Genomic DNA, 22,715 nt, shown 5'->3' with positions numbered 1-22,715 from the left:
ATAGAATGATTTTGTATGCTTTAGCATTACAATTTTCTTTCACTGGAACTAAGCGGCCCAAACCTGTTCCAGCATGACAATGCCCCTGTGCACAAAGTGAGCTTCATGAAGACATGGTTTGCCAAGGTGGAAGAACTCGAGTGGCCTTCACAGAGCCCTGACCTCAACCCCACTGAATATCTTTGGGATGAACTGGAACCCCAACTGGGCCCCAGGCCTCCTCCCGATTATCAGTACCTGACCTCACTAATGCTCTTGTGGCTGAATGAACACAAATCCCCACAGCCATGCTCTAAAATATAGTGGAAACCCTTCCCAGAAGAGTGGAGGTTCTCGTAACAATAAAAGCAGGGACTAAATCTGTAATGGGATGTTCAGCAAGCATATATAAGTCTGATGGTCAGGCGTCCACAAACTTTTGGCCATACAGTGCATCAAAAAGTGGTGCTGAAAGTTGTTGTGGTTGTTTTAAGAAGGTATTTATTAAGGCAGAACATGTGGCTGTAGCACGTGGCTCGTTGGTCTAGGGGTATGATTCTCGCTTCGGGTGCGAGAGGTCCCGGGTTCAAATCCCGGACGAGCCCACAAATTTTAGGTTTCTGTTTAAACAGGATAACAATGGAAGCACTAAGCTGTATGATTTGTTATACTGACACAGCTCGGTCGTGAATTAAATTTACATTACAGTTAATATACCGCGAAAACGCTGTAATTCAACATCAGTTATCTTGCTAATACCTGACACCAGAACTAAAGTAGGAAAATCTGAGCGGCTTTTTCATTTATAATCCAATACCCTGCACTGTGGTGTTTATTTCTAGGGATCCTATGAAGTCTAATCATATTATTGCTTGTTTCTTTGATTTTGACTCGTTTTTAAAAGACATTTCTCGCGACAGAAGCTGTAGCATTATGGGTCGTGTGTCGAAATGCATTCTGGGACAGCAGTTCCGTGCTTTGTTAGCTGCTTAGCTAGCTAGCTGTGCAGTAGCTGTGCGCTGATATAGAGGGAAAATACAACCCTGTTCAGTTTTAATACACTTAAAATAATGCTTGGACTGTAAACAGTAAGAGGTTATTTATACTAGTTTCATAAACAATGCCAAATTTTTGCGCGGCTCCAAACTGCACCCGGAAAAGCACTCAGTCTGATCTGGCTTTCTTTAGGTTTCCCAGAGACCCTGAGAGGTAAGTGTGTCTGTTCTTAGCAAACTAACACGTTTAAAACAATGAACCTAATGCCAACATGCTAAAAAGAAAACAAACAAGCGCTCCCTGCAGCCTCTTCCAACACTATTCCGCAAGCAGGTTGGTACAGGGAAGACAAAAAACAAGTACGAGATAGCTAGAGAAGCTAAGCCTAGCTAGCGTGTTTGTTTTACCACCTGTACTCCGAAAACTTCACTTCCGGATCGCGCTCTCACGCAGTCTCTTAATTGGCGTACGCTTTGTTTTGTGAATGCTGTCAGCCAATCATAGCGCAGGAGGCGGGATCTGTGAGAATACGGGTGGATAGGATGTGTTTTCCTGGAGTATTAAGCGATTGTGTGATGAAAGTGAGCAGCACTTATCTGAATTGAGTGTAGTTGTGGCTCTGAGATTGATTCTGACTAGTTAGGACTTTTAATAATGAACACTGTTATAAAGCAGCTTTACAGAAACCCCTAATGAGCAAGCCAGAGGTGGCAATGGCAAAGACAAAGTCCCTGAGATGCCATGAGGAAGAAACTTACAGAGAAACCAGACTCAAACAAGTCAAGGGTCTTAAAAGGATGTTTTATTATGCATTATTAAGAGGCACAAACCTGTTCCAGCATGACAATGCCGAAGTCTGTGCACAAAGCGAAGCCTATGAAGACATGATTTGCCAGGGTTGGAGTGGAAGAACTCGAATGTCCAACACAGAGCCCTGACCTCAACCCCACTGTACACCTTTGAGATGATGAACTGGACCACCAGTTTCCCTCTAGGCCTCTTCGCCCAACATCAGTGCCCAACCTCTTGTGGTCTTGTGGCTGAATGAACACAAATCCAAACAGCCATGCTACAAAATCTACTGGAAAGCCTTCCCAGAAGAGTGGAGCTTATTGTAACAGCAAAGGGGGAATCAATCTGGAATGGCATATTCAACAAGCACATCTGGATGAGATGGCGAGGTGTCCACAAACCTTTGGTGATCTGTTGGTGGAACATTCTCAGCACCACAGTGACACTGACATCAGTCTATGTGTGGCTAGCAAGAGTAGTAATACACCCTTACCCTGTTGGTTCACCTTGTAGGTGTACAGTGTGATAACAGCCGTTTATTCAACTTTTCACACAAACAGCATATTGTTTGCTCTCTAAACCTTCCATCACAGCACTGCTCTATGTTTTTGGTTAGTAGACTTTTCTCAGCTCATCAGTAGCAACACTGTGAACTTTATGAACCCATTGCAACACACCACCATGTCACTGCTGTTCTAAAAGTAGTCCAGTGCCCAAATATCAGCCCAGTGGCGGTCCTGTGGTGATCCCTTTTCACTGATGGACATGGAAGATGGGGGCTGATCAACTGTGCATAGCATGGATGGGCTTTAGAGTGCTTTCACAACAAACACGTTTGCTAGGTCTGCATGTACTTGTGAAAACTCTTTCATTCATTGGTCAGAAATATGGCAAAGGAATAAAGGGGGGGAAAAAACGTTGCTAAATAAGGGCATGTAGAAATCACAAAAATCAGTCAAGCATGGAGACTATGGAGTCAGTGTTAAATTAACTACTAGATTAATTAGATAAATAACTAGTTTAAAACATTTGTGACACATCCAACATTTATTTTCTGGGTTTTTTATCAGTCCAAATATCTATATGACATGACATTTCTCTGCAGCCCCTTGCTTTGGCTCAGTTTGCTCTTTGCTGCTCAGTTTATCAGCTCCTATCTACAAAAAGTGCTGCATGCATCAAAAAAATGTTCTCTGTTCTCACTAAACAGGGCTATAGTTCACACGCAGACCGAGACCACCTCTCATGTGCACCACTTATTTTGGGTCCACATCAGAGTGTGATTGCTGCATTCTCACCTGCCCAGAGGGTGAAACGCACTAGGAGTTGATTCACATGGGCTCAACACCCTGTGGCTATTCCCCTGTTTCGGGCCATAGACCGAAGTCAGGAATGTCACTGTATTAGGGTTTAACTTTCTGGCAAACACGCTTCCAGCAGCTAGAAATGAATTTGAGTATAACACAGTTGTCATTTCTTTTTCTTGTGGACAGATGTAGGCTGTGGGTAGAGAACTGTCGCCGTGCAGATCTCGAAGAGAAAACTCCTGATCAGCTAAACAAACATTACAGACTATGTGCGAAGCACTTTGAGCCAGCAATGATTTGTAAAACGGTGAGTGTGGTTACTTACTTAATTGTGACTTCAGGACAGACTCTATGTGACTGACTCTATGTGACTGACTCTATGTGACAGACTCTATGTGACTGACTCTATGTGACTGTATGTCTGACTCTGTGTGATTGTAGGCCTGACTCTGTGTGACTGTAGGCCTGACTCTGTGTGATTGTACTACTGACTCTGTGACTGTAGGACTGACTCCGTGTGACTGTAGGCCTGACTCTGTGACTGTAGGCCTGACTCTGTGATTGTACTACTGACTCCGTGTGACTGTAGGCCTGACTCCGTGTGATTGTACTACTGACTCTGTGTGACTGTAGGCCTGACTCCGTGTGACTGTAGGCCTGACTCCGTGTGACTGTAGGCCTGACTCCGTGTGACTGTAGGCCTGACTCTGTGATTGTAGGACTGACTCCGTGTGACTGTAGGCCTGACTCTGTGATTGTAGGCCTGACTCTGTGACTGTAGGCCTGACTCTGTGACTGTAGGCCTGACTCTGTGACTGTAGGCCTGACTCTGTGATTGTAGGACTGACTCTGTGTGACTGTAGGCCTGACTCTGTGACTGTAGGCCTGACTCTGTGACTGTAGGCCTGACTCTGTGTGACTGTAGGCCTGACTCTGTGTGACTGTAGGCCTGACTCTGTGTGACTGTAGGCCTGACTCTGTGACTGTAGGCCTGACTCTGTGACTGTAGGACTGACTCTGTGTGACTGTAGGCCTGACTCTGTGATTGTAGGACTGACTCTGTGTGACTGTAGGCCTGACTCTGTGATTGTAGGACTGACTCTGTGATTGTAGGACTGACTCTGTGATTGTAGGACTGACTCTGTGATTGTAGGACTGACTCCGTGTGACTGTAGGCCTGACTCTGTGTGATTGTAGGCCTGACTCTGTGTGACTATAGGCCTGACTCTGTGACTGTAGGCCTGACTCTGTGACTGTAGGCCTGACTCTGTGTGACTGTAGGCCTGACTCTGTGACTGTAGGCCTGACTCTGTGTGACTGTAGGCCTGACTCTGTGTGACTGTAGGCCTGACTCTGTGACTGTAGGCCTGACTCTGTGTGACTGTAGGCCTGACTCTGTGTGACTGTAGGCCTGACTCTGTGTGACTGTAGGCCTGACTCTGTGACTGTAGGCCTGACTCTGTGACTGTAGGCCTGACTCTGTGTGATTGTAGGCCTGACTCTGTGATTGTAGGCCTGACTCTGTGATTGTAGGACTGACTCTGTGTGACTGTAGGCCTGACTCTGTGTGACTGTATGACTGAGTCTGTGTAACTGTAGGCCTGACTCTGTGATTATAGGCCTGACTCTGTGATTATAGGCCTGACTCTGTGTGACTGTAGGCCTGACTCTGTGTGACTGTATGACTCACTCTGTGACTACAGGACTGACTCTGTGTGACTGTAGGCCTGACTCTGTGACTGTAGGACTGACTCTGTGTGACTGTAGGCCTGACTCTGTGTGACTGTAGGACTGACTCTGTGTGACTGTAGGACTGACTCTGTGATTGTAGGACTGACTCTGTGTGACTGTAGGCCTGACTCTGTGATTGTAGGCCTGACTCTGTGACTGTAGGCCTGACTCTGTGACTGTAGGCCTGACTCTGTGACTGTAGGCCTGACTCTGTTACTGTAGGCCTGACTCTGTGACTGTAGGCCTGACTCTGTGATTGTAGGACTGACTCTGTGTGACTGTAGGCCTGACTCTGTGACTGTAGGCCTGACTCTGTGACTGTAGGCCTGACTCTGTGACTGTAGGCCTGACTCTGTGACTGTAGGACTGACTCTGTGACTGTAGGCCTGACTCTGTGTGACTGTAGGCCTGACTCTGTGTGACTGTAGGCCTGACTCTGTGATTGTAGGCCTGACTCTGTGTGACTGTAGACCTGACTCTGTGACTGTAGGCCTGACTCTGTGATTGTACTACTGACTCCGTGTGACTGTAGGCCTGACTCTGTGATTGTACTACTGACTCTGTGTGACTGTAGGCCTGACTCCGTGTGACTGTAGGCCTGACTCCGTGTGACTGTAGGCCTGACTCTGTGATTGTAGGACTGACTCTGTGTGACTGTAGGCCTGACTCTGTGATTGTAGGACTGAATCTGTGATTGCAGGCCTGACTCTGTGATTGTAGGACTGACTCTGTGATTGTAGGACTGACTCTGTGTGACTGTAGGCCTGACTCTGTGACTGTAGGACTGACTCTGTGACTGTAGGACTGACTCTGTGACTGTAGGCCTGACTCTGTGTGACTGTAGGCCTGACTCTGTGACTGTAGGCCTGACTCTGTGTGACTGTAGGCCTGACTCTGTGTGACTGTAGGCCTGACTCTGTGTGACTGTAGGCCTGACTCTGTGTGACTGTAGGCCTGACTCTGTGATTGTAGGCCTGACTCTGTGATTGTAGGCCTGACTCTGTGACTGTAGGCCTGACTCTGTGTGACTGTAGGCCTGACTCTGTGATTGTAGGCCTGACTCTGTGACTGTAGGCCTGACTCTGTGATTGTAGGACTGACTCTGTGTGACTGTAGGCCTGACTCTGTGACTGTAGGCCTGACTCTGTGACTGTAGGACTGACTCTGTGACTGTAGGCCTGACTCTGTGTGACTGTAGGCCTGACTCTGTGACTGTAGGACTGACTCTGTGTGACTGTAGGACTGACTCTGTGTGACTGTAGGACTGACTCTGTGTGACTGTAGGCCTGACTCTGTGATTGTAGGCCTGACTCTGTGATTGTAGGCCTGACTCTGTGTGACTGTAGGCCTGACTCTGTGTGACTGTAGGCCTGACTCTGTGATTGTAGGCCTGACTCTGTGATTGTAGGCCTGACTCTGTGATTGTAGGCCTGACTCTGTGATTGTAGGACTGACTCTGTGTGACTGTAGGCCTGACTCTGTGTGACTGTATGACTGAGTCTGTGTAACTGTAGGCCTGACTCTGTGATTATAGGCCTGACTCTGTGATTATAGGCCTGACTCTGTGTGACTGTAGGCCTGACTCTGTGTGACTGTATGACTCACTCTGTGACTACAGGACTGACTCTGTGTGACTGTAGGCCTGACTCTGTGACTGTAGGACTGACTCTGTGTGACTGTAGGACTGACTCTGTGTGACTGTAGGCCTGACTCTGTGACTGTAGGCCTGACTCTGTGTGACTGTAGACCTGACTCTGTGACTGTAGGCCTGACTCTGTGATTGTAGGCCTGACTCTGTGATTGTAGGCCTGACTCTGTGTGACTGTAGGCCTGACTCTGTGTGACTGTAGGCCTGACTCTGTGTGACTGTAGGCCTGACTCTGTGTGACTGTATGACTGAGTCTGTGTAACTGTAGGCCTGACTCTGTGATTATAGGCCTGACTCTGTGATTGTAGGCCTGACTCTGTGATTGTAGGCCTGACTCTGTGATTGTAGGCCTGACTCTGTGTGACTGTATGACTCACTCTGTGTGACTGTATGACTCACTCTGTGACTACAGGACTGACTCTGTCTGCAGTTTGCATGCTGAGGAATTAACTGCCATGTTTTGATGGTCGTTGTTGGCCAGTGTCTCATATAGCTGAATGCTGAATTTCTCTCTTAATACAGAGCCCTTACAGGACTGTGCTGAGAGATACTGCTATTCCTACCATTTTTGATTTAACCAGCCACCTCAGTAATCCACACAGCAGACATCGGAAACGCATCAAGATTTTGGTACGCTGCTCTTTTCAATTTAAAGTGAACTATAAATTTAAAATGAACTATTAACTATTAATTAAACTTTTAATGAAGCAAGAGAAAGTCGAGTAGAGCAGCCTAATGAAACATATGCTTCTATAGTCTTCTATACTCTTTAACCTCTGTAACAAACAATACAGTCACAACAGGAGTTAATTACGTTATTTAACAAAAATATGTTTATATTTCTTTTAATTGTCTATTGTGGAAAATTTAGTCTACATTGGCATTATGAAGCACTCAATGATATCCTTATTTATACAAAACCTGTTAGTTTTTTTTTCATGATAGTCCTTTTTTTTTTAATCCCATTTCATTCCTGTTTTTATATTTATAGACCGATGAAGAAGTACGAAAAATCAAAGAGCGAAGATGTGAGTATTCATTACATCTCTAAATTTATCTGTTGGATGTCAGGATTAAAAACATTTAACAAATAAAATTTTGTTTTGCTTTAATTATTTTTTAGTGGAGTCTTCAATAGAACAGTTTCTCTCAAAAAAGGAAAAAACTGCTGGTGAGGATGACGCAGAGGTTGATGATGTACCCCAGTTGACTGCTCATCAGAAAGAGCTAAGAGAGTTCTTAAGGTCTTTGTTTGAAGTGATTGTTTTAATAGGAAAACAAAACATCTCATTGAGTTACCAGTCAAAAGACGAGCCGTTTGTCATGAGCACATTCCAGGCTTTGCTGGAAAACCGCATTAATGCTGGCGATGAAGTTCTTAGAGCACGGTTTGAAACAGCAGCTGTTAATGAGGAATTTTGGCCAGGAGCACAGCAGAAGCAACTGCTGGATGTGTGTGAGAGATGCGTTCGCGATGAGCTTCTGCAGGAAGTACGAGAGAGCCGTTTCTTTTCGCTGGTGACTGGGGAGCTGGTGGAATTTCCAGAAGGTCAGCACATCCCGGTGTACTTGCGTTTTGTGGACCAAAGTAACACTCTCAGGGAGGAGTTTGTAGAGTTCCTCTCGTTTGACGGAGACGAGCAGTCTATGGCAGACAAATTGGAGTCTCACATCATGAAGGAATGGGATCTGAGCATGGAGCACTGCAGAAGTCAAGCACATGCAGGTTCTGGTGTCTTTGGCAGTAAGATGAAAGCCATAGCCAACCAGCTTATGGAGAAATACCCAATGGCCATGAACACACCATGTGCAACCTATGCACTTAACGTACATCTAGCTAACAGTATTTCGCTGACTGGTGTTCAAGTCGTGATGTCGGTTCTTAAAAAGACAGATGCCTTCTTTAAGTCTTCTCCACTTCTGCAGGCTGAACTAGACAGCGCCATCTCCATACTCTCTCAAGGCAACATAGAGAAAGGAGACGATCTCAAAGAGACCTGTCGTGCCACCTGGACAGAGCTGCATAATGTGTTTGAGATGGCTGTTGATTTGTTAGAGCCACTTCTGCTCTGCATGGACAGCATACATGACAACGAAGACTTGAAATGGAATGACCAATTCACTAGCGATGCGTATGCCATCTCGGAGGCTTTGGCTGACTTTGAGTTTGTCGTTACTCTGGTCGTAATGAAGAATGCTCTCTCGTTCACAAGAGCCTTTGGTAAAAACTTGCAAGGAGAGACTCTTGATGTGTATTTTGCGGCCAGCAGCCTCACGGCCGTCTTGCATTCTTTGCATGAGGTTCTGGACAACATTGAAGTTTACCATGAATTCTGGTTTGAGGAAGCTGTAAATCTGGCCACAGCGATGGAGATCCCAGTCAAAGTGCCCAGACTGTTCCTCAGAAAGCAACGGGCGATGGAAACAGTAGAAATACAGGCTGAGTACTTTTACAAAGAATACTTGACTCTTCCGCTCATGGAGCACATCACTCAGGAAGTGAAGGACATGTTTTCGGATAACCATATCAGGGCTCTTAAGTGCCTGTCTCTTGTTCCAGCAGTCATGGGCCAGATGAAATTTAACACGTCGGAGGAAGCCCATGCGGACATATTCAGGAGCGATCTTCCTCAGCCAGACACACTGCCTGCAGAGCTTCACTGCTGGAGGATCAAATGGAAACACAGGGGAAAGGAAGTCAACCTGCCATGCACCATTCATGAAACATTGCAGCACTCAGACGTCAAGTTCTTCCCAAACGTCAATGCATTCCTGAGAATTCTGGCCTCTTTACCTGTGTTGACGTTTGGGGGTCAGGGATGCACTGGACAGAAACGCCTACAGGCTTACCTTTCAGACACACCAGTGAGGCACAGGTCAAAGAGTTTGGCTGTGCTAAATATCAATTATCATGTTAAAATAGATCTAGATGAAATGGTTGAATGTTACATCAAAAGTTACCCAGAAGAAGAAAGTGATTAAATGAACAGTGGCCTTTACAGAGACTTAACAGTGAAAGACTTCTCTGAATCACACTGTGGTTATGAGCATAGGGTAGATTAAATTATTTATATTTTTCTAACTGGTGTATATAATTTGACATTTTGCAGGCTTAATATTTTGTGTCCAGTAGTCATTACAGTGTTAAATGTATTTATACTGTTTTATCTTATAAAGACCGTATGAGCCTAAATGCATTTAATCAAATGGGTATAAATTAGTGTGTAAAAAATTTTACCTGTGTGAAACTGGACTAATATGTGAGAGTGAAAAAGTTAACAGTCTGAAACATGACAAATGTTGCATTGTTTTTAAATCTGTACTTCATTTACAGTGTAAATAAATGTGACTGATTTTTAATATGGCATTCTGACGATTCCCAGATTTCTTATATTGTTGTATTTTTGCATAAAAAGAAATTCAATTCAGTTGTTATTTGTATAGAGCTTTTAATAGACATTGTCACAAAGCATCTTTATAGAAATACAGATTTACTATCAGATACAGATGACTCCCTGAGACATGATGAAGAAACACTGAAAGGAACCAGACGCAGAAATGACAGAGTAAATTTAATGTAATTAACTGAATGTAAATGTCCACCTGTCCTTGTCGATCATTTGTGGTGAACAGAGTGAATAAGAACCGTGACTTTGTATCTTTACTCTGTCTCCAGTTTCCAGTCTGCTGCTCTCATGTTGCCACTAGATGGTATCGTTAGTGTTTCTCTTGTAAGATTGAAACAAAGGAACATGGGTGTGACTCATCAGCCTCCAAGTCCTCTAACAACTTAACCAGCCTCTCTCTGTGGACGGTGTTTCACAATAGCAGTGCTAAAGCATGGAGTCCAGCACAGTTCAGTGAAATTCCATCTCATTATACTCATCTGCTAACTATTAGGTTTAGTAAATGTGTTAGAGCTGCAAAATTACCAAACTGTAAAACCCTGCTTTACTTAGTTGGATTATGCATTTATGGATGAGTGGGAATAGATGAATGCACACACCCCAAACTTACACTGAAGGTCATGCAGGGTGTGTCAGCATTTTACATGACAACCTGACAATGTCTAATCGAGCTTTCAGTGTCGAACTGAGCTTTATCATTTTCACACTTTCTTCTAATGAATGCAGTACTCTGAAGATAAACACAAATCACAGACAGCTGTTTGTTTTTTATATATATCTCATTAGCAAATGGTTCAAACAGAAGAGACTCTAGCACACTTTTCCCTGCTCTAACACACTGCATTCAACTAATTGAGATCTAACAGCAGGAAAAACACTAAAATGTGCACAACAGGACAAAGATTACTGCAGGACCAGCGTAGGGAACATGTGACCTATACAATATAACATATATAGTGTAGTACAGTATACTTATAAAGGTAATATAAAGGCTTGTATAAAGCACTTTGCTTGCACAGATGTCAGTTTCTTTCTCATGCAGATTTTACATTTATTTCTGAAGCAAATTATTTTATATAGAATATATTATATAGCAAATTATATAGTATGTATGGATATATATATATATATATATATATATATATATATATATATATATATATATATACATATATACACACACACACACACACACAAACACACACTATAGAATAATTTGCTTCAGAAAAAAATGTAAAATCTGCATGAGAAAGAAACCGACATCTGTATATGACATTTATATTTATGTATATATAAAGATTACTATATACAGCCAGCATTATATTAACATAAAAACAAAACAGCCCAATGCAATCCAATCACTATAATTAAGAGATGTGACTATGCACTAAAGTGCAGATCAGAATGAAGAGACAATAAACGTGATTTTCCATGAGACTGAACAGTGTTAGACAGTCTCGGACAGGAAGTGGTTAAATTGGGGGCGTGGTCTGAGGGTGCTGCTGTCCAGCCGCAGCCGGCTGCAGGTGACGGGCGATTTTACGCAGCAATCGTCCACAGCCAGGCGGGGCTGCGCGCGCACTCATCAGGCCTTACAACAACTACATGGGGTTATTTCTGATGGAACAGGCTGTGGGTAATTAGACCAAAAAAAAAAAAAATCCTTATGTACTGGAACATTACTGCAAGATTTCACTGAGGGAAATCCATCACAACAGGAAAAGTCGTTTAAAGAAGAAGAGTGGGAAAACCCCGATGCCTGATTTGTCCTGATTAGGAGTCGCTGCTGCAGGTCTTCAGCATGGCGTGGCCCTGCATCACCCGCGCCTGCTGCATCAACCGCTTCTGGAGCGAGCTGGATAAAGCGGACATCGCCGTGCCGCTCGTCTTTACCAAGTACTCGGAAGTGGCTGAGGTGCGGCACCTCCATCCGCAACCCCAACCGGGCCCGTTAGCGCAATCCCATCATCCCAGCGCGGTCGCCATAGAAACAGAGCCCGCCCACACCGCGCCTCAGGAGTCGGCTGCAGCTGCAGCAGCATCTTCAGCCGCGCGCGGAGCGTCCGTCACGCGCCAGGACTTCAAAGCCTGGAGGGTCAAACCCGAACCGAGCTGCAAACCCAAAAACGAGTACCGCCCGTGCCAGACACCGTTCGATAACGAGACGCAGTACCGGAAAGATTATAAACCGTGGCCTGTTCAGAAGCGAGGAGATCACCCGTGGATCCCCAAAGTCGAGAGCAAGAGCCAGAAGCAGGAGCACGTGACCTCAGAACCGGACACGGGCGTGGAGAAGTGCGAGATCGAGGAGAGAGTCAAAGAAAAAGAAGATGCAAAGGAGGAGAAGAAGAAGACACCTGGGAAGAAAGAGGAGGATGCTGAGACTGGAGAGAAGAAGAAAGTGCAGAAAGCTGGGTCCAGAGGAAGATCAGTAGCAGATGCTCTGAACAGGCAGATCAAGCAGGAGGGAACCTCTGGAAGCTCCTACAGGTAAACACTGACCTGACTGCAAAGTCTTCCTGAGCAGCTTTACACTGCATCACTGCTGCATTGTTGTCATCCATATGATTCAAAAATAATAGAGTTAATGCCAGTATATAGCACTGTACACAAGCCTGTGAGGCTCTCTACTCAAGTTGCAGAGTGAGAACCTAGCACTGGTGTATAAAAGATGTGTAATATTTCAGCACGCTCATATACTCTGACATGCATTTTGCTAGTCAGTAAAACCCGAAAACCTGAGATTCAAATCATTTGTTTTGTTCCCTACGATCAGTGGTTTAAATGCCATTAATGGTCTGTTGGGTGTAATATTCAGCACAGAATATCTGAATATCACAGCTGAATAATTATTTTGTAATTTTATTATCCATCGTGGTTCGCTTAACTCCAGCTTAGCTATGATCACAGTGCCATAATAACTAAATATATTATGACATTAGAGCTAAAACAGTTTTGACCACCCCTCTTCGCATACACTTGTCCTTGTACTCTTGTAAAATTCTTAGCGTGCGCAGTACGTAGGCCTGTTCCAGTGAACAGAAACCAGTGTACTCACTTGTCGTAACTGATCTGTCACTCCTGTATTTCAGGAAGCTCTTGTTGTGTGATGAAAAATGACGTCCTAATAGAAAAAAAGGGAAGCTGTCAGATATACGAGGTACATGCGGGAGTAATACATGATACCATAATAAGGTTACATGTTATTTTTGTGTCAAACTCTCCCATGTACCGCGCACATTTTGACAAAGTACAGTCTGCAACAGTTGCTCTCGGTCTTACTGCCGTGTTTCTTACTCTGGAAAGGTCAAAGTCAGAAAACGTACACTGATTACGATGCTCTTTTGCAGGACGGAGTTCAAGGCGTACGCTGATGTAAAGCCGGTGAAACCCATCAAAGCCAAGTCACAGTACAAACTGGCGTTGGAGGAGAAGGCTAGTTTGGAGACGAGCTACAGTGCCACTTATAAAGGAGAGCAGGCAAAACCAGAGGCCACGGATAACAAACTGCTGGAGCGCCGCAGGATACGCAGCCTGTACAATGAGCCCAGCCTTAAAGAACCCAGCAAGGTATGCAAGTAGTACAGTCAGTCCAACAGTCAGGACACCTTTAATAGCCACTGCAATATCTAGGGGGGTGTTTCACTCTGTGTAATCACTTATCATGACAGTCAATGATAGGCTGTGTAAATCTACAGACTGGGCTAGAAAGAAATCAGCCCCAGCCTCACTTCTTCACACCATACTGAGTGTTTTTGCTTACTAACATGGGTGATGCTTGGTTCCACAAAGGTACAAACTAATCCACTTTAAGCCTTTTTGTTAACAAGAAATAAGACACAAAGGAATGTGGAAGCCAAGAATTAAGGCTTATATTTATGCACACTGTATGGCCGAAAGTTTGTGGACACCTGACCATCGCACCCATGTGTGCTTTTTGAACATCACATTCAAGGTTTAGTCCCTTTTTGCAGTTATAATAACCACCACTCTTCTGGGAAGGCTTTCCACTAGATTTTGGAGCGTGGGGATTTCCAGTTCCTCCCAGGGGTCTTCAGTGGCGTTGAGGTCAGGGCTCTATGCAGGCCACTGGCGTTCTTCCGCTCCAACCTTGGCACACCATGTCTTCATGGACCTTGCTTTGTGCACAGGGGCATTGTCATGCTGGAACATTTTTGTGATAGGCCTCTTAGGTACAAACACATCCTATACAATTGCATGCTTCCAACTTTGCAGCAACAGATTGGGGAAAACCCACATGTGGGTGTGATTGTCCACAAAATTATAGTGGCCATACAGTGTATTTTTTCCTTGAACGAGATAGAGGTCTTAGTCCTGCTAGCGTATTTATACCAGCCAGCCCTGGTATAAATATTATATGACAAATTATATGTGTACTGCACTGTGACTATTTTTATTACTGTATGATTAATGGTTAAATGTTAGATGTTAAATGATTAAAGTTAGTTAAGGCGATTCTCTGAGTGAAGGGATGCTACAGGCTCTGTGCCAAAAACCTGCTTTAAAGTTGTAGATTTGTATCTCTGTCAGATTCTTTATGATGAAGTTACAAAGTTTCTATTATTGCTGTTGTGAAAAGCTCACCATATCCAATAATTAAGATTTAGCAAATATAGTGGATATAAATAGGCTACACACCCCTATTAAAATTGCAGGGTTTGGTGATGTAAAAAATGAAACCAAAATAAATCATGTCAGATCTTTTTCCACCTCTACTGTGATATAGCAACCAACAACCCTTTTATAATGGCGCATGTGACTGTGCTCAGAATTAACCAATCAGATGCAAACTCAGGTTTAAAAGTAATTGTCATACACCTGTCAACAATGATGTGATTCTGATTAATCCCAAATATGGAGAGTAATACATACATAAGTTCAGCTGTTTCTGTAGGATTTTCTTGACATCTTCTGGGTTTCATCCAACTGCTGATGACATGGCCCATACAGGCTTACAAAGCATTTACGACCTCAGTGTTAAAATTTATCAATCAGGCGAGAGGTACAACAGAATTTCCAAAACATTAGATGTACCATGGAACAACGTGAAGGTCATCATCAACAAGTGGAGGAAATGGAGCACCACAGTGACATTACCACGAACAGGACGTCCCTCTATAATTGACAAAAGGACAAGACAAAACTTATCAGGGAGGCTGCCAAGAGACCTACGGCAACATTAAAGGAGCTGCAGGAATATCTGGCAAATACTGCCAAGTACTGGTCACTCCCTATAATCTCTAGTATGCTTCACATTTCTGGATTATAGGGTAGAGTGGAAGCCCTTTCTCACAAAAAAAATATATATATATCAAAGCCTACCTAAATTTTGCCGAAACCATGGCAAAAAGTGTCTGATGAGACTAAGGTAGAATTTTTTTGGGCATTTTTTTTTCCAAAAGATATGTTTGGAGCAAAGGACAGCTTATCACCCAAAGTACACCATATCCAAGGTGAAGCATGGTGGTGGCAGCATCGTGCTATGGGGCTGCTTCTCTTCAACTAGGCACAAAACCTACAGGCTTGTTAGACAACTGTTAGACAACTGGAGATGAAGAAAATTTTGAGCTAAGATGATACACTGTTACCCAAAAAGACTGAGTGCTTTATTACAAGCAAAAGGTGCTTTAAAAAAAAAGTATTAGTTAAGGGACGTGCACACTTATGCAACCAGGTCATTGTATTTTTTTGTCTTTTTCTTTTTTTTTTCCTCAAATGTTTGTGGTTGACTTGAATTTTGCTGGTTGCAACATTACGTTAAAGGTGGAAAAAAGATCTGACATGATCTATCTATCTATCTATCTATCTATCTATCTATCTATCTAAAACCTGCAATTTTAACAGGGGTGTACAGACTTTTTATATCCACTGTATTTAATTACTACTAACTAGGCGTGGACTACAGTACGTAGGTCTGATATATGTGTGTAGATGTGTTTATGCAGCCCATCTTTTCATCCTCATAGGGCTGTTCAGACAGTGACAGACGTTCTGTTGTAAGTCTGTTCTAGTCAGGTGTGGGTTTTTTTTTTAAATGTTTCATACACAAAGCATGGAGGATATGAGGCATCTCAGCACAGCACACCAACACCATGGCTGAGATGATTAGACCTTTCACTGTGGGTCAAATTCAATCCCTCCGCAAATATGACAACCCAAAACTGGTTACAGTGGCTAAATATGCTGCTTATGCTTTAAACGCACAATCTCACAGTTTTATACGCAAAACTAAAAGAAGTGATTGATGAAGAAATGAGTCAGTTTATTCCTTCCTTGGTGGATGGATAGATAGATTGATTCTTTTAATAGTAGGTGGTTGGATGGATGTATGGATGAATGGTAAAGTATGCAGATGGATGGTTTTAGCAGTAGTCAACTTAGATGTAATGGTTGGCTCACTGATATGAATGTGCAAGTAGTAATGTGTGCTGTCAAATTTGATCCAAATTAATATCAGCACTCATGCGGGAGGATTGAATGCACACTTTATGAATGCTCAGCTTTACAGTTAAAAGACCACTCTTTTATTTGCACGTCACAAAAGCAACATTCACTACGAATGGGCCCTATTTTCCTACTTTTCATGCAAATGACTAGCGCAAGAATTAATTAAGCACATTCACACAACTTTAATAATGCACATCTAAAAAGAGATGTTATTTATGGATTTACTAGTATTTATCAGTACTGCTTTTCTGTAGTAGTTAATTCATTCTTACAGATGTTATCCTGCAATTTTTTTTTCAGATATTTTTCATATTAGTATGTACACGGCACATGCAGCACAGCCAGTCTCTCTTGCGATGAAAATGTCATCTGCAAATGCATGTTGAAATAGGGCCCTGTACCCGAACTAAAATAACTGCCATATCTACACTAACAAGAGAATAATGATTTAAAAAGAACTGTTTTGTGTGGATTTTTGTGTTTATTCCACATTTACAGTCAGCTCCAGAATTATTGGCACCCTTGGTAAAGATGGGTAAAAAAGGGTTAAGAAAATTGTTTTTGTGGGTAATTAGTTAAACCCTTGATTCATTCATTTATTCATTTCCTTTTGCTTTTCCTGGTTGGGATCATTGTGCCAGCAAGCTGTAATGGTCAGCCCAGACTTCTCTACCCCTAGCCACAGATTCCAGCTCCTCCTGGGGATCCCCAGACATTCCTAAACCATTTGTGAGATATAATATCTCCAGTAGGTTCTGGGTCTGCCCCAGGGTCTCCATACAGTGGGACATGTCTGATCCTTGCAAGGTGCCTGAACCAACTCAACTGTCTACTCTTGATTTGGAGGAAGTGCAGTTATATTCTTAGGCTCTTCCGAATTACTGGGCTCCTCATCCTATCACAGAGAGTAAACCTAGCAACCCAGCAACCACCTGTAGTTACGTCTTTCAGTCACTACTCGCAGCTCATGACCATAGGTGAGGATAGGGTTATAGATTAAGACATACCCTTGACAAAGTCAGTTAAACAGTTTTGTTATGGGGCTCCAAAGTGGCATAACTGAAAAGTGTTTGCCCTTCTGGGCGATACTCTGGGGGAATATCTTGAATCTTCTGGGATCCAAGATGGAAGTCCTGACTATGCCACAGCCTTCTGTGGCCACAGCCAAGGCTCCCTGGATATACTCTGGAAGATATACTCTCTCTCACTTGTCAAGCACAGTGACTCATGGGCATCTGTGAGCTCAGGTGTCTGGAAGAGGGCAGATAGTGCTTTCCTCCGAGTGTGTTACATTGCCCTGTGATGAGCAGCAGGTGGAAAAGATGCAGTCGGCTGGTTTCACATCTTGGAGGAAGCATGTGTTAGCCTTTGCCCTCCCTGGTTGGTAGTTGTCCTAAGAACTGGTCCATTTTTAGTAGGACCCGCAATGTTCCTCTGAAATCCTAGTCTCCTTTAGAATCCTGGTATAGACCTGTCCAGGCAGGCTTAAGGGTGTGATTCCCCTATACTTGGAACACACCATCTGGTCCCTGTAATAAGATCTTCATGCAACATTAAAGTCTAGATAGATTTAAAAAAACACCTGAGATTTCTGACACTGCCTCCTGAAGGGAAAGCATGTCCACTGGAATTCCTCAAAGTGCTCATGTTATTTTCAACAGTATGCTCAGTAGAGGTCAATACTTCCCCAGCTGTGCTAGTAAAGCTTCTGAATGGTCTCAACTCCTTCTCCTTAGCCACTAAAGGATTTTTTCCATGGCCTCTCCAAACTCCTCTCATGCTCAAGTTTGTTACTTCTGCAACTGTTTTTGCTGTAGTCCTTCATGCGCACTAGTCAGAAGGCCTTCTTCAACTTGATGGCTTCTCTCAGAACTGGTGTCCATCAGTGTGTCCTAAGGACTCCCACATAATTGCTGACTTTCCTGAGATCAGTAACTTCATTGTACTCTAGCTGCCATTAAAGCACCATCAGATAATGTATTCAGTTAAATCCCAGTAGTCTATGTTCTGTGAACGTGCAGCTGACCTGCAACTCTCTATGTTCAGCTGAGACAAAAATAGTTTATTGGCAACAAACACTCAGGGTGGATTTAGTGTAAAAAGAAGGATGGTTATACAGATAAGAACCTAATCCCCATGATTAAGTATGGTGGACGATCTGTGATATGGGGCTGATTTTGCTCCAGAGGCTCTAAGACCCTTGTTAGGATACATGGCATCATGGACTCCATGATGTTCCAAGAGATTTTAAATGAAAATGGCTGCCTCCAAAATAATATCCAAATCCATACAAAAATGCTTTGATGACCACAGAATCAAGCTTTTGACATGACCATCCCAGTCCCATGACCTATATCCCTAATTAAAACCTGGTGAGATGAAGAGGAGAGTCCACAAGACAGGATGTAGGACCCTTGGAGGATCTGGAGAGATTCTGTACTGAGGAATCGTCTCAGATTCCTTGCTCTGTATTCTCCAGTCTCATCAAGCATTATAGGAGAAGACTTAGTGGCAAAGGAAGGTTGCACATACTATTAAAAATAAGAAGACGTAGGGGTGCAGGGGTGACAATAATTGTGGCACATGTAGTTTTGGTAAATATATATATATATTTAGGATGAGATTCAGCTAATTAAACACAAGGTAGAAGTGTGTGCTGGGCTGTTTTTAAATCCCAATCCCGCCTGTTCCCACAATTTTTGTTTGTACCCGACTGTGATATTTTCTAATGAATTTAGTTGGTTCTATTTCCCAAAATATAAGCAACTTTGTCATTTCAACTACAACAAAACTTAGCCTGACCAGAATAAATAAGTTACTGAATGAATGAATACCATCATGTCCAATTTGCATTCATGTTAATGAACGTGACTTTTCTTGGTCCCGCAAGGTTTATATCTGACCGCCTGCACCCGCCTGCACATGACGGTAAAATTTGCCTGCTCTTGTGATGTTTTTGGTCCCATAGAATCCCAGTCCCAGTGCACACCTCTAACATAAAGATACTTTTATAACCCTTTTTATCTTTAACAATGGATTTTTAGTTGTTGTTTTTTTTTGTTTTTTTTGTTTTTTTTTTGTGGTGCAATCATGATCACATTACAAAGATGTTTATAGAAGAAAAAAACAACTTGCTTGTATTTATTTTGGAAGGCATAATGCATGTAATATATTTATATTACACATGCAATATGTGGTTATTAATTAAGCTATTACTTCCAGATGTCTTTGTATTTAGAGCTGATGTGCAAAATCACTTTCTGATTTTTGTGCCTGTAGCCAGAGAAGCCCAGTGTGTCCCATTCCAAACCCAAAAAGACGACAAGCCATAGTAAAACAGCAAGTAAAGCTAAAGCAAGGCCGAACACTGGAACCCAACCTGCCAAGAAGAAAAGCTCTGTGAGCAAGCTGGAGTTAAAGCCAGACGGAGGAGTCACCAAGAAAAGTAAAGAAATGATTAACAGACTGGCTGAGGGAAAAGAATAGATGCAATTCTGTGTGTGAATTTGGGTGAAAGGAGTCTGTGCTCTGCTGCTAGAAGACTCACTTTTATTTAAGCCCAATTTCAGTCTTTTAGGCTTTCAAGTATGGATTGTGGATTGGGATTTGACAGCTTGCTTTGCCTTGAATGTGCCATCATTGCATAATCCATAATGATCTCTAATCTTTTTACACAAACCTTAAGCTTTATTGCATGAAATTTGCCCTTACCATAAATATGTGATTAGAAATGTACTATTAGAAATTTGTAGTTATTATCATTGGGCTTTGATCACATGACATTTTTACAAACAATTATTACACACCCCAACTGGATTTAAATCACATATAATATGCACTGATTAGAGGTATTAATTGAATTGCACATGTATCTGGCTCCTAGTAGTTTCCTTCCCAGCATCCCACTAACTAATTATTGAAACGGTATTTCATATAGCAAGTACATCAACAAACACTAACAATGAGCCAGATTAATTATAGCTTTTAGCACATGATAAAATGATTAGTGCATGCACTTCCACGATCATAATTCATTGCCCAGTGCACTGCTTTTTCATCATGTCATCTAAAGTGCTGCTGAAACATTAACAAATCAGGCCCATAGTCTTTCAGGATACACACGAAAACAAAATAAATGAGTGTTATAAAATACATACACCACTGTTTTCAGACCTTTCCATCATAACTTTGTGAGTCTCAAACAGCCTCGCTGTGCGTTTGTGTCCTTGTAGTGTTGAACATTAATCCCATAAAACTGAATTCTCAAAAGAGTCAACATGCCAGTGTGATCTGCTGTGTGTTATGCTATGTAATGAGAAGAAAACAACTCTTTTAGGCTTGAAGCTGCCTGCTATAGTTAGTTAAGCTGTATGGGAGAATGCTGCTAACCGCACCACTGTTTGGTCTCTTAAGGAATATGATATACGAAGCCATTTCTGTTGAGATTGTCATAAAAATGTCTGAAAGACTCTTACAGGTGGACGCATGGCTTTAGTACGAGTCTTCATTTTTGATATCCATTGTTCTGTCATTATCAGCCCAGCCATGTAAGTCACAAGTTGGGAGAACATGCAGACTTCTTGGCGCATCACTCTTGCTGGACTGTCCTCCAAACATGCTGTGTATACTTCACTGGGTGCTATCTTTAAGCTGTGCTGTCCATTTGAGAATATGGTGCCTGAACACACCACCTGATATCACTGCAACTGCAATGTATTTGTATGTGTGATGTTCTTGTGGTGTTCGCTTGCCTTGAATAAAATCACTAAAGCAGTGTCTTTCGTATATTCGTTTATTTGATTTTAAACCCTTACATGCTAAACGCCCATTGGTGAGTTCAGAATTACATCTCTCCATCTTAGCGTTTGCTAATTAATGTGATTTAAGATGAACGATCATCTTTGAGGTGGAATCCAGTCCAAGCATATAGCTGAGTCATTGAAGATTAAGACCCAATAGTGGCTTTCTAGCAGTTCTGAGATTTGAATTCACAACATTCACAACAGTCAGTAGCACAGGTAGCACAATAGCAGCCTAAACTACTGAGTGCTTAACTGTCATTTCAACCTCAAATAAAATAAACCAAGGGGTACGGAGAAATGAATCCCACTGATACTTCACTGTACGGGAGGAATATTGCACGATCCTCATGAAAACATGTCAGAGGTTTCTTACTCTGTGCATATTAGCACACACATAATCAGGAGAGTAAACACAGCCTTTTAGTGTAGATTTAACCTGGGTATTAGATATGAAGTGAATTAAGTATACTTTCATTTTTTTAAGGTTTTATAATAATCAGGTTTTCCTTTCACTTACACAAAGTTCTGTGTGTTCTCACCACAGGAAAGAGCCTGCCTCAATGTTTATATAGCGTTTGGATGAAAAATGAGGATGATTTGAAAGGAATAATCACCACATCTCTTCAGAAACAAATAACATGTCAAAAAGCCCTGTCTGACTTAAAGTCAATCTACTGTGGATTAAACTGATTCGGCCTGTTCATTTTCTCTATCAGTGTATTAAAAAAAAAGAACAGGCTCATTTATAAGAAGAAACCAGGAATCACATGATCAATGAAAACTGAATCATGAAGGAATTGAGCTTGTTCCTCAAACGTCCAACTGGACAATGATCGATCAGTTCTGGGGTGATCTATCAGTTCAGGTTTTAAATATTCAGCTTTCTTGCTATTAGTACAACAAAACACCCCAATGCATAAGACATTTCTACAATCCTCAGTGTATATCATATGGATTGTCTACAAATGTATATCATATTTTAAGTAGCATGGCTTAGCCTTTTGTCAAAACGGACTGAAATCATTTTTATTGACATGTTTGATCATTTGTGACAACACGTTTAATATTTTGGGACACATTCAGTTGGGTTAGGTCTTTACTTTCATACTCAGTGACAAATTTAAAATGTTATTTATATATAGCAGACTTATTCATGACATCATGAATAACTCATCATCAACATATTCTAATATTATACGAACACAGCTGTAAAACTGATTACATATTAAGATGTTGGGTGAAGTCACATTCTATAATTCATTTCTGACAACAATAACAGGTTTTCAAAAATCTTAAATATATTTTCCTACTTATTCTATATGAACAGATTAATATTAAAGTAAATATCACAGTAAAAACCCCACTAAAATATAAGTAACAATTTATAATTTTTTTCTTGCAGTAGCAGCGTACAACAGGATTGAAAAAATAATAAACAACACAGTACACTAATCAAAAATCTCCGCAAACTGTTTTCCCCATGTACACACACACACACTCTCTCTCTCTCTCTCTCTCTCTCTCTGTCTCTCTCTCTCTTCTCCTTGGTGCCATTCTAATTTGCAATAAATGCACAGTGGTTAGG

At 42.2% G+C, this 22,715-nt stretch overlaps 2 protein-coding genes and 1 non-coding gene across 5 annotated transcripts; all 3 read left to right on the top strand.

Moving 5' to 3' along the window:
• Window positions 1–512: 512 nt before the first annotated feature.
• On the top strand, window positions 513–584 carry trnap-cgg (transfer RNA proline (anticodon CGG)). Its single transcript has one exon. It is a non-coding gene; the product is annotated as a tRNA-Pro (tRNA).
• On the top strand, window positions 521–9,813 carry thap12b (THAP domain containing 12b). The gene is made up of 5 exons (XM_026923930.3): window positions 521–1,188; window positions 3,261–3,381; window positions 6,976–7,083; window positions 7,445–7,481; window positions 7,577–9,813. Exons 1-5 carry the CDS (start codon window positions 1,100–1,102, stop codon window positions 9,433–9,435), a joined length of 2,214 nt encoding a protein of 737 aa, XP_026779731.3. The 5' UTR covers window positions 521–1,099; the 3' UTR covers window positions 9,436–9,813.
• Window positions 9,814–11,379: 1,566 nt separating this feature from the next.
• Window positions 11,380–21,102, top strand: map6b (microtubule-associated protein 6b). 3 transcript variants are annotated; one of them, XM_026923919.3, is made up of 4 exons: window positions 11,380–12,350; window positions 13,211–13,430; window positions 15,848–15,896; window positions 19,608–19,744. In XM_026923919.3, the coding sequence occupies exons 1-3, from the start codon at window positions 11,662–11,664 to the stop codon at window positions 15,890–15,892; spliced, it is 954 nt and encodes a 317-aa protein (XP_026779720.3). In that variant the 5' UTR covers window positions 11,380–11,661; the 3' UTR covers window positions 15,893–15,896; window positions 19,608–19,744. The 3 variants fall into 3 exon arrangements, with proteins under 3 accessions (XP_026779720.3, XP_034166263.2, XP_026779719.3); XM_034310372.2 differs by lacking the exon at window positions 15,848–15,896 and adding an exon at window positions 19,219–19,256 and having other exon boundaries at window positions 19,608–19,740; XM_026923918.3 differs by lacking the exon at window positions 15,848–15,896 and having other exon boundaries at window positions 11,384–12,350; window positions 19,608–21,102.
• The last annotated feature ends 1,613 nt before the right edge of the window (window positions 21,103–22,715 follow it).

The sequence above is a fragment of the Pangasianodon hypophthalmus genome, chromosome 14, assembly GCF_027358585.1.
Source record: "Pangasianodon hypophthalmus isolate fPanHyp1 chromosome 14, fPanHyp1.pri, whole genome shotgun sequence".
In the NCBI taxonomy this organism is placed as follows: Eukaryota; Metazoa; Chordata; class Actinopteri; order Siluriformes; family Pangasiidae; genus Pangasianodon; species Pangasianodon hypophthalmus.
This window is presented reverse-complemented; position numbering and strand designations above follow the sequence as displayed.

Coding starts and splice junctions, on each gene's coding strand:
- map6b (XM_026923918.3), top strand. CDS start 11,662: ATGGCGTGGCCCTGCATCACCCGCGCCTGCTGCATCAACCGCTTCTGG. Junction 12,351..13,210: donor ACCTCTGGAAGCTCCTACAG/GTAAACACTGAC, acceptor GCTCTTTTGCAG/GACGGAGTTCAAGGCGTACG. Junction 13,431..19,607: donor GCCTTAAAGAACCCAGCAAG/GTATGCAAGTAG, acceptor TTGTGCCTGTAG/CCAGAGAAGCCCAGTGTGTC.
- thap12b (XM_026923930.3), top strand. CDS start 1,100: ATGCCAAATTTTTGCGCGGCTCCAAACTGCACCCGGAAAAGCACTCAG. Junction 3,382..6,975: donor CAGCAATGATTTGTAAAACG/GTGAGTGTGGTT, acceptor CTCTTAATACAG/AGCCCTTACAGGACTGTGCT. Junction 7,084..7,444: donor GGAAACGCATCAAGATTTTG/GTACGCTGCTCT, acceptor TTATATTTATAG/ACCGATGAAGAAGTACGAAA.